The 15,672-nt window shown below is 31.4% G+C and overlaps 2 protein-coding genes across 2 annotated transcripts; both read right to left on the bottom strand.

The window, feature by feature from the left end:
- Window positions 1-5,522: 5,522 nt before the first annotated feature.
- On the bottom strand, window positions 5,523-7,040 carry LOC125809750 (uncharacterized). Its single transcript, XM_049489351.1, has 2 exons — window positions 6,096-7,040; window positions 5,523-5,570 (listed from the first exon to the last, which is right to left on the bottom strand). Exons 1-2 carry the CDS (start codon window positions 7,038-7,040, stop codon window positions 5,565-5,567), a joined length of 951 nt encoding a protein of 316 aa, XP_049345308.1. The 3' UTR covers window positions 5,523-5,564.
- A 1,574-nt stretch (window positions 7,041-8,614) lies between these two features.
- LOC125809673 (RAP domain-containing protein, chloroplastic) lies at window positions 8,615-13,341 on the bottom strand. Its single transcript, XM_049489269.1, has 3 exons — window positions 11,297-13,341; window positions 11,076-11,158; window positions 8,615-8,901 (listed from the first exon to the last, which is right to left on the bottom strand). The coding sequence occupies exons 1-3, from the start codon at window positions 13,173-13,175 to the stop codon at window positions 8,794-8,796; spliced, it is 2,070 nt and encodes a 689-aa protein (XP_049345226.1). The 5' UTR covers window positions 13,176-13,341; the 3' UTR covers window positions 8,615-8,793.
- Between the last annotated feature and the right edge of the window lie 2,331 nt (window positions 13,342-15,672).

Here is a 15,672-nt window from a genome sequence, read left to right as displayed (position 1 = left end):
TTTTTTATATTTATTTTGTCAAATATTAAAAAATAAGTAGAAAAATCAATTATAATTGCCAGAAAAACATTTTTTTGTGGAATATAATACTTCTTCCTTTTTGTATTTTACCAACAAGGGATACTTCTTTTGACTCAAATACTAACCCATCAAACACTAACGAGCTTGTTTGAATTAATTGATTAAGAAGTTGACAAGTATTAAAGTGCAAAGGTACATTTAGGTGGTCAAATTAGTTTTTTTTATTTAAATAAGTAAGAGTTCATCTAAATTATTTATGCGGTTATAAAGAGCAATTAAATCTTAATTTTTTTTTTTGAAGGTATTCTAGAATTAATAGATGGAAGGAGGATATTTTTAAACTATTTATGATATGTTAATAGAATTTTTAATCCTTTTCTGAAATTAAAATAACAATTTCAAAAGATATATATTAAACTTTGCAACAAACTTATAAGAGGATTATTCTACCTATAATGGTAATGAACATAAATAAAAATCTATAGATACATAGATTAAAAATAAAGTATTATATATATAATATAAAAAGATGTTACATAGATGATGAATTAAAAATGACAAAAAGTGAAATAGACCTTGCTTTTAGAATAAAAGAGAGAGAATGACAATTTTTCAAAGGTGGGAAAGAAAGTTCCATTTTTTAAATTGAGTGTAAATGATTTTGATTTTTTTTAAAAAAATGTACACATTCAAATCATTATAAATTTTCAACGCAAGAAAAAACAAGGACAAAAGACTGAACAAAAATTAGAGGTAGTTGGATTTGTTAGAGTTTTGTCCTGATTTTCTTATTATTTTTTTATTTTTTTCTTAGAGGAAAGTCAAAGTATTATCATAAATACTTGAATTTTTCCTGAAAGGAAAATATAATTTTCTTCCATATTTAATTTATTCTTTTCTTAAAGGAATAGTTTTGTCATCTAATTTATCACTATTTCGATTTGCAATTATAAGCTTCGTATGACGCCCTAATCACTTTTAAACCCAACAAGATCCACCACTTAAAATAAAAGAACCCCTTGATCACAAATTTTTCAAAATTCATTGATCTGATTAATTTAAATCTGTTTTCTTTATTCCTTAAAAAAGGTAACAACTTCCATGCAATTCTAACACGTAATGTCATGTTGCCTATTTGTTTAGGTATACAAAATTTTAAAATTTAGCTAATATAAAACAAAAATCTCATCAAGTGTCCAATTTGACAATTGATGGCTAACTATAAACCAAATCAAAATCCACTAAAAAGAGAAGCCAAAACTAGGGGCTGGTTTAGATGGAAATTGAAGAGAGAAGCTTTGCCTAAAATAAATACCACACTTGCCAATTGCACATGTATGACATCCCTTCTTGTCACCTTATAATTAGATTGTATAATCTTCAAAAAAAAAAAAAAAACATCCAAGTCCCATAATCACATGACCATATTTCATATTCCCTCGGTTCCTAATTACTTGTCCATTTTTCATTTTTTAGATATCCCTAATTACTTGTCCATTTTGATAAATTAAGAAAGGACAATTTCTTTTTACATATTATACCCTCAATTAATTATTTTGAAAAAATAGAATAAATTTTAAGTTTTTAATTCATCCACTTCATAATTAATAGGGGTAAAATGGTAAACTCACTATGTCAATAATTGTTTTCTTAATAGGTGTGTCAATTTAAAAGTGAACAAGTAATTAGGGACAAATAGAGTAATAATAATATAATAATAAAATGTGAATAATTGTTTTGTTTTAAATTATTATATTGAATATTATCTCTTAGCATTTTAACTAATTCCAAGAATATAATCATTAGAAGTGTTTTCTATTTAGGCTCTTTATGGAAATTCAAAATAATATCTAAAAGCATTAAGATCCATTTATTTAAGGAATACATAAAGAACTAAAATCATCTAAACCAAGGAGGCAAGGATTCTATTTCTTAAAAGAAGGTTTATTGATTTGTTAAACGCTTAATTTTTTTTAAAAAAAATTAGATAAGTTTTTTTGGCCTCCTCAAACATGCTCATCTTCTAAGGAAGGGATCCTTAGGCAGATAGACACACAAGCAAAAAAGTCAAACATCGATTTCACAAAGACTTGTAATTTAACAATAGCCTAGTTTAATCTAATACCACAAATTTATGCAAGTGTTTATGTGACCAAAGAGAGATTATGCGTGTTTTATATAGCAATTTTAATCAAGCAACTGAAAGCAATTAAATTGGTTGTAATCACTTATTAAGAGTAATTTTGGGATTACAACTCTTCTAAGTTTTCATGTATATATAGTATTTGATTTTATTGACTTAATTTATTTATCTAGTTTAAATTTCTTATTGTTTAATCACAATGGTAATATTATTTTTATGAAATAATAATTCCAAAATTAGTAATCCTCAGCTAAAACACAGACGTGACATGTCTTCCTTCCTTCAAACTCCTCTACCAAAGCCCTTTAAGAACACCAAAATTTAAAATAAAAATTTCTCGCACTTTATCTATTTTAAACCACACACATATTTTATATTATTATATGTAAATCTCATTTTTAATTCAATGAATTAAAATTTATCAATAAAATTACACTCACATAGTTCCATCATTATTAACCCCAATATTATAACCCATCATTATTAATACCAAGACTTCTTGTCCAATTAAGTGTTGGGGAGATTTGACCAAACTTTTAGGGAAAGTAAGTTTTTTTTTTTAATAGGAGCAGAAGGTGAAAATAAATAAATACCTTTTTTTTTTGAAATCTTAGTTAAATATAATTAACTATTCTAAATATTACAAACATATTTTTCAAATTAACTAATCAAATATGATGCGCTTCTTTTAAAAAATACACAAATTTTGAATAAATTTTTACCATCACATGATTTTATCAATTTATCTAAAGTTGAAAAGATTTACCATTAGTCTATTCTTAATCACATATTTTTCACATGGGAAAAATAATTAAGAATATTGATGTTGAAGGTTCGAGGAATTGATTAAAGATGGATGGGCAAGTGTTAAGCAACTTTCCCATATTGTCAAAGGCAAACAAGTTGACAAATTTTACCAAAATGAGAGACTAAATAGGAATTAATTTTGTGGCTGAATGTGAACTTAATTACGTAAGAATAATGAAGAGGTGGATTGTGGGTAGTTGGTTTGGTTTGATTTCGAATTTTATCGATTTGATGTATCAGTTATCGTTTTGTAGACATACTAAATCACTATAGAATTATTAAGATGTTGACTTATCAGTTACTCTCTCCATCCACTATTAATTGTCACGGTTTCTTTTTTTTTAGAGTCAAATTATAAGAACTTTGACTAAGATGTATTTTTTTAATCATATTGATATGCAAAAAAAATGCCATATGTAGTACTATTCGACTTTTCATATAGTTTTTTAATATTTTTTTTTTTTGTTTTAAATATCAAATTAATGTAATCTAATTTAACTTTGAAAATTAGTCAAATTGACTTTCGAAAAGCGCAAGATGACAATTTAAAGTGGACAGATGTAGTATTAGTTTATCGGTTATTGATCATTATTGATTCGATTTATCGATTTAATCGTCAACATTTGACACAAAAGAAAATCATTGAAAATCACTTAGAAACAAGGTAACAAACCAAATGAACCATACACATGAGTTGACAGATTGCATCGCTCAAAAGCAAACACCGTCGTCATAATGTAGAATAACCAAACGTTCGAGACAATCAAATATAAAAATATAAAACTGAACTCTAAGTCACGAATTTCATATACTAAATGGTATAAATATAAATATTTAATTTACTATCGAGTTATCGATTAATCTAATAATTTTTTTTTCAAACCGCTAACTTCCTTGTATTTTTAGAGTTCACTGTATGTAACCATTTTTGTACGTTTACGTCTCTAACCACTTTAGATTTACACAATCTTTACCACAAAATGACCAAATAAAAAGAACTGACATCTGACTATTCTAATATATGAAAAAAAAATCTTACAGAATCACTCCCATTCTACATTACACCGTGTAAAGTAAATTCACAAATTTAATACTTCCCTTTGTCCAATTGAAGTATCTAAATTTGATTTGGTATAAAAAAATATTAAAAAGATTAAAATTTTGTGTTGTGATTTTAAACTTCTCATGTTGAAATTGAAAAGCTTGCAAATTTTGGGATGGATTAAAAAAAATGTTCCTAAAATTAATAAAACGAAAGGAGGAGTATTACTCTATTTTCTAGATAATGTATGTGTTTAGTTATTTAATTTTATATAAATTTAAGTGTTTATTTGTGTACATTTAAAATTGTAGGATATAGATACTAATTGAATCTAAGTATTTTCTCAGTCTCATATCAGTTGATCATCTTACTAAAAATAATTATTTTATATTAGTTGTCCACCTTATTAAATTAAGAAAATTTCAATTAAAATTTTCCTATATTATCCTAGCAATTAATTGTTTTTAAAAATGTTCATATTTGTTTGTAAATTTTGCAAAAAATTTTATAAGGGGTGAATTAATAAAATTATCTTCTTCTTTTTTATTTTCTTAATATGTGTGTAGAGAAAAAAGATCAAACTAATATGGAACGGAGGAAGTATACTTTTATGTATTATACCTATGGTAGGGAAAACGGGTCAAATATATAGATATCCGCTCAATTAAATCGTTTTAAAATGGATGTTATCCAATCATTTAAAAGTGAGTCAACTATGAATCAACTCATATTATCATAAAATATGAATAACTCAGGGATATTCACCAATCGCACTCTCCTTAATATATGTAAGGGTATATGAGCCTCTAAAAAGTGCACATATTAAGGATGTATTTGGTATGAACGAAAAATTATTTTTATTAAATATTTTTCAATTTTTTCATGTTTGATTGACATAAATATTTTGTAAAAATATTTTTCAAATGGACTTATTTTCCTCTAATTTAGAAAAAAGTGATTTCCATACCTAAAGTAAAAGGGGAAAAAATCAAAACTTTTCTTAAATCAGGAAAATACTTTTCAAAAGTACATCCCTTAAACCTCACCACCAGAAATGAGTCCAAGCCTGTGATCCAACTTAACAAAGAAATAATGAAAATATTTTTCTTCATACCAAACATATCCTAAAAAGAGAAAAAGAACAAAATAAAATATTGTAATTGAAGTACGTATTTCTCTACATAATATATAATGTGGGTAATATTGATCCCATATTATCTATTGAGTTCACCCATTCTCAAATCATATTAAGTATTAGTTGAATCAAATATTTTATCTATTTTTATTCAGCTCATTTTTAACCAACTCATATCCGACTCGACTCACTCCTGATCATGCCTATATGTTATGGCAAAAGATAAGAAGTCATGGAGAAATCAGAAGATAAGAAAGATAAACCAACTAGTCCCTTTAGCAAAATAATATTATTTGAAATGGACATACATACATTCCAAGACTCCTTATAGCTTCATAGATAAATTTCACAACCATGCCTTCAATCAATAGTTATTTTGGGACCTCAAGAAGTTAATATTCCTCTTGCAACTTCAATTAATTCTGTCAAATATATAAAAAAGGAAATGCTTAAGCAACACATTGTTTAAGACTCGTAATAGCTAACATTTAGCCTCTGTACACATAACATAATTTTCCGATGAAGGGTGCACATCAGACCACCCTTCACCTAAGGTGGCTCCGTCTCTGCACTGCAAATGGACTTTCTAGTCTAGTAGCTAAATGACAACATGGGCATAGAAGGTCCCGCATTGTCTAGTGGTTAAATGAAATCTAGCTTCACCCTCCCAATTTGGTAGGGGACCAGTAGTTGATTACAATAGCCCATCCACAGACAATGATCATGTAGTGGGAGATTTTAAGCGATCAACAATATATAGTTACAACGATCATTTCATAGGCAAAGAGGAGTCGTTACACAAACAATATGAGCCCTCATTAGTCATGGCTTGATATGACATTGTAAGATTTGCGGTTAAAGTATAACAATGAATTGTAGTTCAAACCAACTAGTTAAACTAAAGGTGAACACGAAGTTTCTCTTAAGCTAAAACAATATTAACTAACCTCATTTTCATCGTCATCATCTGATCCACCATCTTCTTTATTCTTCTTGAGACGCGTTGTTCCACCCTCCTTACTAATAGGTAACTTCATTGCACCAAATGGCGTGTCCACGTTAACATGACCTTTCATAGTGTAGCCAGTACCTCTCCCGCGAAGCATATCCCAAAGAGCAGAACCAAAATCTTTCGGCCTGAAAGTAATAGGAAGATCCATATAGCTGACTCCATTCTTCCCAATCTTCGCACATTTCTCTAAATCAGCACCACCAACGTTGACATCGGATAACCAAACATCATAATCAAGTCCATTAACCGCGAGATCAAAGTCATTCTTATTCTCTAGTCTCAATTTAAGAACAGCTATTGTTTCTTCAGAAGAAAATTTCTGAAAATGTATTTTCTCAACATCAATATCGGGCTTGTGAGGTATAGGAATCTCGCCTTTTTTCTCAAGAGGCAGAGTAAGTCTACCAAAAACAGGTACATCAACAATGAGGTCTACTTTAATCCGATAAGGAATGGGCTTTATATCACGATATGTATCTTTTATTTCATCATATACCAAATTCACAGGTATTTTCACAGTTTCTGAACTATGTGCATGGATTGTTCCAGCATCAGGGATCAATCCTGAGATCAGTTTCCTTCCATCACTCTCGATCAAGTAATTTATATCGATGAGAGGGATTGGAATGGGATTTGGATTCTTCACTAACACATCTGCTACTATTTTTGCCTTTTTTAGATTGATATAAGGGAAATGAACTGCAGTAACATCTGCAGTTGGTTTCCCAAATCCAACTTTTTCTTCGATTTTATCACCTACATCTTCAATGAAGTCCTTAACTTTACCAACGAATCCACCTTTTTCCTCGTCTTCTCTGTCTTCCTTGTTGTTGTCTCGGAAAGACCTGCCAATTTTTTCCGATTTTCGTGGAGATGACATAGCTTAGAACATGATCAACAACAAAAAAAAAACAAAGAATTACCTGATATGTAGAACAAAAGGGAGTACGAGGATATTGGACTTCCTAACACATGTCTTTTTCAGTTACATTCATGTGGTCTATTATACAATACACCACATACTTTGTTTACATACTCTGGATCGTAGAATCATGTTGAATAAAGTGTATTAATAATAACTGTACTCTATTAATTAGTTATGATAAGATTATTTCTTATGCAGTGTTTAGATTAGTGTATTAAAAACTATACTATATTGCATTATCTCTATATGTTTGTTTCCAAAAATACCCTTTGGGAAATGCCTGGAGAGGAATTTGAGGGGTAGTCAGTGGCGGCTCAAGCTAATTAGTGGCCTAAAGCCAAAAATAAGTTTGAGACCTAAATTTTAATTATTTTTTTTATATTTGAGATTCAAGTTATTTCTTTCTTTTTAATAAAAAAAAGTTTTATTTTTTTATAATCTTAAACTAAAGATATATATATATATATATACCAAAATATTTTTTAATCTTGTGGTCTTAACCATATCATGTGGAAGTTAACTTTAAAAATTGATCCATAAAAAGAAATATTCTTTAATGTTTCGAAACAAATTAAACATTCTTTATTTATTTATTTTTGTTAAAAAAAGCTTAAGATAATTTTATTTTTACTAAAAAAGTAGGTCCTTTGATTTTGGGGGCCTAAGGCATATGCCTCATTTTTAAAGGCATTGAGCCACCCCTGGGGTAGTTATGTCATTAACTAATTTAATGTATGTATTGAAATTCCACCTCAATACACAATAGAGTGTATTACTCTCGCATTAGTTATACATAGGCTAAAAAGATATATCAAACAAGATATTAATAAGACACAAAACTAGTATATGCATTATTTTTTCTAATAATGCATGGAGAAAACATACAAATTCTCTCTTTGAAAATAGTATCCAAACACATTGGAAATAAAAACTACTACATTATAGTATCAGTTTCGATCCCTCAAGCAAAACGAAATTCTTTTGTCAAGATTTCCACCTTCTTTTCCAATGAGTTATTTGCATACTGCATTTTCGTCAACCTAACCGGTTACCTTTGAAACGACGCCTTTACACCTTAATAAAGTAGTTACTTGCATATAGATGTAGCCAGATCATCTCAGAACACAGGAACAACTTTATGGCTTGGGTAAAAAGATACCTGCATAAAAAGCCAGTAGCAGCAGAATTACTAGCAAAATTATAAGTTCTGCAGCATATAGATTGAACCTAAAGTAAAAGGTTGTGTGGTATGCATACTTTATACAAAGTTTAGTACTTTCTAGAGTCTGCATGCCTCGTACTGTATGCGTGCTTCTATTACAAGTATACGACTCCATAAACCATTAAAGAGATCTCAACGACATCAAGGATTGATATTCAGTTAGGAAGTTCGTAAATCTATATCTTCAAGTAGTAATACCTCACAAAGAGGACTTCACAATAGGAACATTGTCAACCCAGCAAAACAAGAATATTTGTTGCGTTGACGAAGGATACAGGAAAACTAAACAGGCTTACCACAAAATTTAGTTCATATAATTATACTTTATTAAAATTTAAAAGTAATTCACATTAGTATAGAATTCAAAAGTCTGAAGACATTTAAACTTTGAAAAGTAAGAGAAGTATAAACCTGCTATATGATAGAGGAACGAAGAAGGAATGAGTGAAGCACAATAAAATACAGTTATGGTTTTCCTATTATACTTCAATGACCATCTTCCATTTCCACATTGAAGCTTCCTTCATTGAAATGATCTTTGATAATGCCACGGAGATACTCTAACTGCTCAAACCCTCCTTTGAGCTCTTCCCACTGCAAAGTTACAATCAACGAGGACCACTTAGTCAAATTGCGATTTGTCCTTTTTACATTTTACATTAAAAAAGAAATGCAAACATATTTGTGTCCATGAACTATATGTTCACAAATTATTAATATGTGTGGAAGAAGGTAAATACAACATCAGACCAACATCTAATAATAGAAGCTGCTCTGAATAGTTTTCTTTATTTGATTGAAGTATCCTTCTATCATAGTAACACCAAGGGAACTATGGATATATAGAAACAGCCCTTGCAAGAAGAGAATGGTTTTTAGTAACTTATTTCCTTTATTTCCTCTCCCTGCAAAAAGATAGATGTGAATGTTTTTTCCCTCAAGTTTGCCATAACACCCCAAAACTTCTGGGGAGCAACTTACCATGGGATTACATGGTCTGACACAGAAAATGGATGTTCTGGTAATGTTTCATAGGAAGCCAATAGTTGTTCACCCTTCAAAATAGGTAAGACATCCTAAACATACACATCAGCAAGCTAGGGTCACCCCAATGGGCTCTTAAGGCTGTTTGTCTGATATATGAAGGGAATCAGGGGATAAACTGGGGGAATAGACATGGAGGCTTGCTATCACAACATCACTTGGTTTGCTCATATTATGGAAGACAGAGAGGTGAAGTATAATGCTAAACCCAGACCCTTGTTTCCTGCAAGCTTTGTTTGTATCACACTTATCAATCTGTCTGTCTATTTTCTCTTTGACATTTAGGGGTCGTTTGGTACAAACATTGATAATGCAGGGATTATTTTTTGGCAAGTGTTTGGTTCATTACTTTCCACTTAATCTTGTGTTTGATTTAAAACTCTACAAAAAATTTCTTTCCTATTATATCCTTGTGTTATTATGAGGTTGTTAATTTCATGTATTTGGGTCAAGGTAGATAACCGCCGGACAATATTATTTTTTTGTAGGATTTTCTATTCCATTTAACAAGTTAAGTCAAATATGTATGTATGTATATATATATATAAATTGTTATTAATTTTAAGGGATGATGTACCACTATAAAGAGATCATTAATGGCATGGTGTATTTCTAATTTTTTGTTGGTCAAGTATATCTTAAACTTAACATAGATTTAAGACTACTTAAATTGTTCAATACCTAAAGCTTGTTTTTTTAAAAAAAATAAAAATAAATAGTTCAAGTGGTTAATCGATAAACTATCTTGAATAAAAAAAATCAAGAAAAAATAGAGAATTATTTTTAGTGAAATCATTAAATTACACAAAACGAATTTGGAGAATTAAAAAAGAACATTTATAACCATTTCAATATAAATAAAAAGGAAATTACATTACAAAAGAAATTTAGGAAAAGGAATAAGGGGATAGTTTAGTCATTTAGGGGTCTTATCCAAGGTTTGTTAAACCTTGGATTAGTTATCCCTCCATTTTCTAGGGATAAGATAAGACCACATATGGTGGATAAGCAATCCATGGATTAAATTAAATAAAGTAACCAAACAATGTATTAGCTAGACTAAATTTTAATCCTTGGATTATTTCATCTAATACCGCCTACCAAACGGGTCCTTAGTTTCTAATTAAGTGATGAATGACGGTGGAAAACGTTGAATCCAAGGGAGTGTGTTGTGGACCCACATTCTGCTGAGCTGGATAACCTGAATGTGGCGCCAAGGAGAAAAACACATTTGAGGACTGTGCCTAAGAAATTAACTGATTTGGTAGTGACTCGGACAAAATACGAGAAGGGCAACATATGTGCTGGGAGTTAGTATAAGTAGCTAAAATGAGGATGAGTAAGGGTAGGCAACAAGTCATAGAAATTTCTTATTCTCACCTTTGTGTCCTTCTAATCCTCATTCCCTTCTTTATCTTTATTCATGCTTCTGTATTGTTTCTGTTTCCTTCAAGTTTTAGTTCTATTGTAATCATATTGACAGTGTTTGTTTATAATATAGTACTTGAGATCGTTATTGCTCCAGAATGTGTGAACCTAATGTTGGATGGAAATCCTTCAGTGTTTCCCATGTTGAACTAGTTTTCTCCCTCTTCTGGGGGCAGGAAGCGGAAGGTGAGAAGTAGTTCACAAAAACATCTCTCATTCAGCTTTACTAAGATAAGAATGCCAATAATCTTCAATCAGATATAACTGATCATAAGTGAAAATATGCCAAAACTTACTTCCTGATGAGGGACAGATACGAGCTTCCAACCAGCAGCAGTGATAAATCTCCGCTTTAGCATTGTATGTCCCAAGGGGGATCCTGCAAGGGGGGTAATAACGTCATCACAGATTTCAGAAAAATGCAACTTTTTAATAATTCGGAAAACGGATGATTAAAAAAAATCATGATACTAACAGGTCTGCAGATGATAATGAATTAATAAGAAGCTATAAACACCTGAGTTCCTTGAGAAATGAGTAGGGCCGTCTATCTCAAGAGCAACTCTTTTGTCAATGACCGCTGCGTCCAGGGTATAACCAACCACGGCATGTTCTCTTACCCAATCTAGCCCAGTGCTTACAAGAAGGCGAGCAATCTCCTTCTGAAATGAGGAAGTAACCTTCTGATTGAACCGTTTTGTCCTTCCAGCACTGGAAATTTTTTCCTCCAGTTCACCTTTCAGGGATAAGTCAAGATGTGAGTACTCTAGCTTGAGACATTGGTTCACAAGATGAACTTGGGAAGCAAACATAATGTCTTCTCTATACTGCTCAGATATCCGTTGCTCCTCAAAATAGCTGAGAGCATTCCATACATTGGTGAAGAAAACTCGATTCATCTGCCCAAGAACAGCATAAGACCATGATATATTACCTAGCTGATCCCTATTAAAACTTAGCACGGGAGAGTTAATTGCTCCAGAATCAACATCTGCAGTACCATCGGGTGTTCTTTCTTTACTATAAGGTAATTTATCATCTTTCAAGCGGCATTTGAACTGATTACCATCACTAAAAACATTATCAAGTGCATCAAGCATGGGACCAGGTTGCTCATACAGAGAAGCAAAAGCCCACAAGACTTGAGCAATCTCTTGAGGCTGAAAAGTATGAATTATGTCCGAGGCCCTTCTCGCTAACCTCGAAAACAGTTCCGGAGCAGAGTGCTGCATTGACGCAAAGGCCCCAGCTATATTAGCAACATTTTGTGAATTGAACTCCTCAACCATAGTCGACGCTACTTCTGCCACTCTGTCCATTTCTGTCAAATAGAGAAGCTCACCACCAATTTTTGACAGTGCCCACGCAATATTTGAAACACCCTGTCCTGAGCACTCAGGCAAAGCAGTCATAGCAATGCTTACAAGCATACACATCTCTCTTTGGCGAGCAAATGCCAACCTTCTGCTCCTAGTCATTGAAACTTTCTCCATGTTCTTCGCTATCCTATGCAATGATGTGGCTATATTTAATGGAGAAAGAGGCGATGGGGTAAGCCCTTTCGCAACAGCTGAGACTGTCTCAGAAGTGACTTCTAACACTTCTTCAGCTGTCAGTGCTTCAACAATTGCTTTATTCAAGCTAATTTCTTTCTTACGATCCGATGGTCCTGCAAATTCAGATAGCCTTTGGACAAACGTTTCCATGTTTTTAGCTTTCTGTTCCTCAAACATACCATCAGCAAACATGCTTACTGTCATTTTAAGGTCACTTCTATTACCTAGAGGAACTTCAACATCCAAATCGAAATCCTCATCATCCGAGTCAAATTCCAACTCTCCATCAATTTCTTCATCCGGTCTTTTCTTATCAACCTTAGATTTAATCTTCTTCTTCTTCTTTTTGGTCTTTTTATTTCCACCAACCATACTCTTTATAACAGGAGTCAATCCTCTAGCTTCAATAGACTTAAGAGCAACTTTCCTAGCATTCATACACCAATCCATTGTTTCTGTATTCTTAAGCAATCTAGAATTTACTTTCTTTTTCTTCTTTTCAGGTAAAACATCCCCAGATGGCTCCATCTTTCCAAGGAATTTTGCTTCCCAGTCCACCTCGGACGGTTCCTCCCTAACCTGATTTTTACTATCACTAGAACCCTCATCATCATCTTCTTCTTCTTCTACTTCATTTTCAACCAAAGTTTTAGTTCCTATGGAATTGTGACTTCTAGAAGGATCTAAGCAACATATATGAAACTTGGAGGATAACTTAATTCTTGAATTACTAGTTAAAAATGCAGTCTTTACAGGATAAAAAAGCAAGTAATTTTTCATTGTGATATAGGAAGGAGGTATTTTGAAGTTAGGGAATGTGTTAATAACACCTGTTTCCATGATAATTGTTATGAAATTACTACAACATCAAATATTTAGAGTAAACAATCAAATAAAAGTGCAAATTCACTTGTAATAAATGGCAAAGAAGTATGAAACTTACTCAACCATAAAAATGGAGTTTAAGACTCCAAATTATGGGGTGGAGAGAGAGAAAGGAACGTACAGAGTGCTTCAATCGCCATGGCTGAAGAAGATAAACCAGCGGGTCGAAATTTGGGCCTAATAAGCAAATCCACACATTCCTTTTCTCTGTTTTCAACCCAAAATACTATGTGGGCCTTTGGGAATGCTAATGCTTGAAACTTGACCCTCTAAAAAATGCTAAGAGTTTCACCTTAACTATATTTTGCTTAATTTCACTAGTTTAGGAGCTAATTATTTAGATATGTTCTAGTTTGCAATATTAGAAATCTTACAAATTTTTGATGTGTCTAGATACTTGTATCTCGGGATACATGATGTCAAAATTAGGTGTGATTGGTTCTAGATACATTGTATCCAAGTAGATTTGCATGTATCGATAGAAAAATCTTCCTCGTCTCCCTCACATATCGCTCGCGTACTCTCCTATGTAATTGATATCCCATATACATACATATACATGTATCTAGTGTGATTCACATGTATCTGGATACATGGCTATCTCCCTTCTCATATCGCTCGCCTCTCTCCCTATTTTAGTGTATCTGATTGCAAAAATACATGTATTTAGATGTATCTCTCTCAATATATGATAGAAATTTCTTAATCAATCATAAAATATGCAATAATTTGAAAGTATAAATAGAATTAGTATATATGATATGTATGTATATATGTATAAGATAGTTCTTTACAACTATATGTTAGAACGAGGAGAGAGAACAAATGATGTATTAATAAATACAACTTATGCAATTAATTTGTGTTAAAGAATACAATTGTATCAACCAATATATATATATATATATATATATATATATATATATATATATATATATTCCATGTATATTTACTCTGTATCAAGTGTATCAATGAATACAATTATATAAACAAATATAATTATATCCTTTGAATTCAAGAATAATATCTCCTTTTTGCACTTCAATTGGTTATCAAGTCACTGATTTACAGGGTTAAATGTATGACATAGCGTCCCGGCCTCTAATCGCCTACTGCAATTGACATCCCAACTACATTATTGAGCAAGGATAAACTGAACCAATTGCCGAGCATTACATTTTTATCTAGTTTTGTAATCAAGCAAGGTCTCTAGGTATATCCCAATCCTAGATACAAATCAACCCTAGTTTCTAAAGAAGATCATGCTCCTTTTGTCCCACATTCTATCCTCCTATCCTTCTCTCGAGTTCAATTTGGAAAATAAATTTATTTCAATGGTGGCTAATCATGAAATATCAAATCAAGAACAAAAGAGTAATTTATGCGATTACCAACTTCAATCCATAAAGTTCAATAATACACAATGATCCTATGCCACAACCTTATAATAAGAAAATTTAACTACTCATGATGTGATTTTCAATCTTCAAGTATCTAATAATCATAAGAGAAATCGATAAAAGTAAAGAGTATGAATGAACCCAAAAATTGAAGTAAAGTTCTCCAAGTCGTCGTTCACCAAAAGCAAAAAAGAAAAAATAAATAATAAAATCCAAGTCTATTTATAGTTTGAAAAAAGTCGGCATAAATCTAGGCTCCACCTCCGCAACGCAGAGGTGCACTGCTTTTTCACAATTTCCTGAACTATTCCTCTCCGCGACACGGAGAGGATACGTACTCTTCTGTCTCAGTAACCATCGAGAGTGGAATAATAAATTCCCTATCCGCGACGCGAAGAGGATACAATTTTCTCACTTTGAACTTCCTTTTATCCTTTGACCCTTTAATTTGTCCTTTGTGCTTTGTGATCAGACCGAACTCTACTTCACGTGCTTTCACTTTTGCGCTTTTTTCTTTTGCTTCCCAACCTACAATCACTAATCACATTGGTTAATCATAATGCAATAACATGACTCGAACACTATCAATAAAATGAAATTTATCCTCAAACTTAGCTAAAGTATGAGTGTTATTTGGCTTTTAGGCATATAAATATGTCCAAGATCATTAATTATCGAGTTGTAATCTTTTTCTTTCATAGCTTAAATTTTCTTTCAATTAGGGGTAACTTGAAGACTCATGGTGATTGTTGATTCATAGGGATTAGAGTTAGTTCATAAGATTGCATGCATGTATTGTAATCTAAAATCATTAGCTTAGAATTTATTGAAATTGAGTTAAATTTTACAAATGTGTAGATCGTGATATTTTACCTTTCATGAACCAGAATTTTCCATGATATAATATTGTGTTGTTTCTGTACGTGCTTTACTTAACACAATGCCTGTAACTTACAAAGGAACCTATAAAATATATTTATTCCTTATACGAATTATGGAGTCAATATTATAACAACTTTTTTTCTTCAATATATAAGAAAAACTAAATATCA

This window comes from Solanum verrucosum, unplaced genomic scaffold, assembly GCF_900185275.1.
Source record: "Solanum verrucosum unplaced genomic scaffold, falcon-dt-bn FXZP01000276.1, whole genome shotgun sequence".
NCBI lineage: Eukaryota > Viridiplantae > Streptophyta > Magnoliopsida > Solanales > Solanaceae > Solanum > Solanum verrucosum.
The sequence above is the reverse complement of the archived record's forward strand: the minus strand, read 5'-3'. Positions and strand labels throughout refer to the sequence as shown.

Excerpts from the sequence above, each read along its gene's own strand:
- LOC125809673 (XM_049489269.1), bottom strand. The coding sequence starts at position 13,175 with ATGGAAACAGGTGTTATTAACACATTCCCTAACTTCAAAATACCTCCT. Across the intron at positions 11,159-11,296 it reads TCATTTCTCAAGGAACTCAG|GATCCCCCTTGGGACATACA; the intron begins GTGTTTATAGCT and ends CCCCCCTTGCAG. Across the intron at positions 8,902-11,075 it reads TATCTGTCCCTCATCAGGAA|TGGGAAGAGCTCAAAGGAGG; the intron begins GTAAGTTTTGGC and ends GTAACTTTGCAG.
- LOC125809750 (XM_049489351.1), bottom strand. The coding sequence starts at position 7,040 with ATGTCATCTCCACGAAAATCGGAAAAAATTGGCAGGTCTTTCCGAGAC.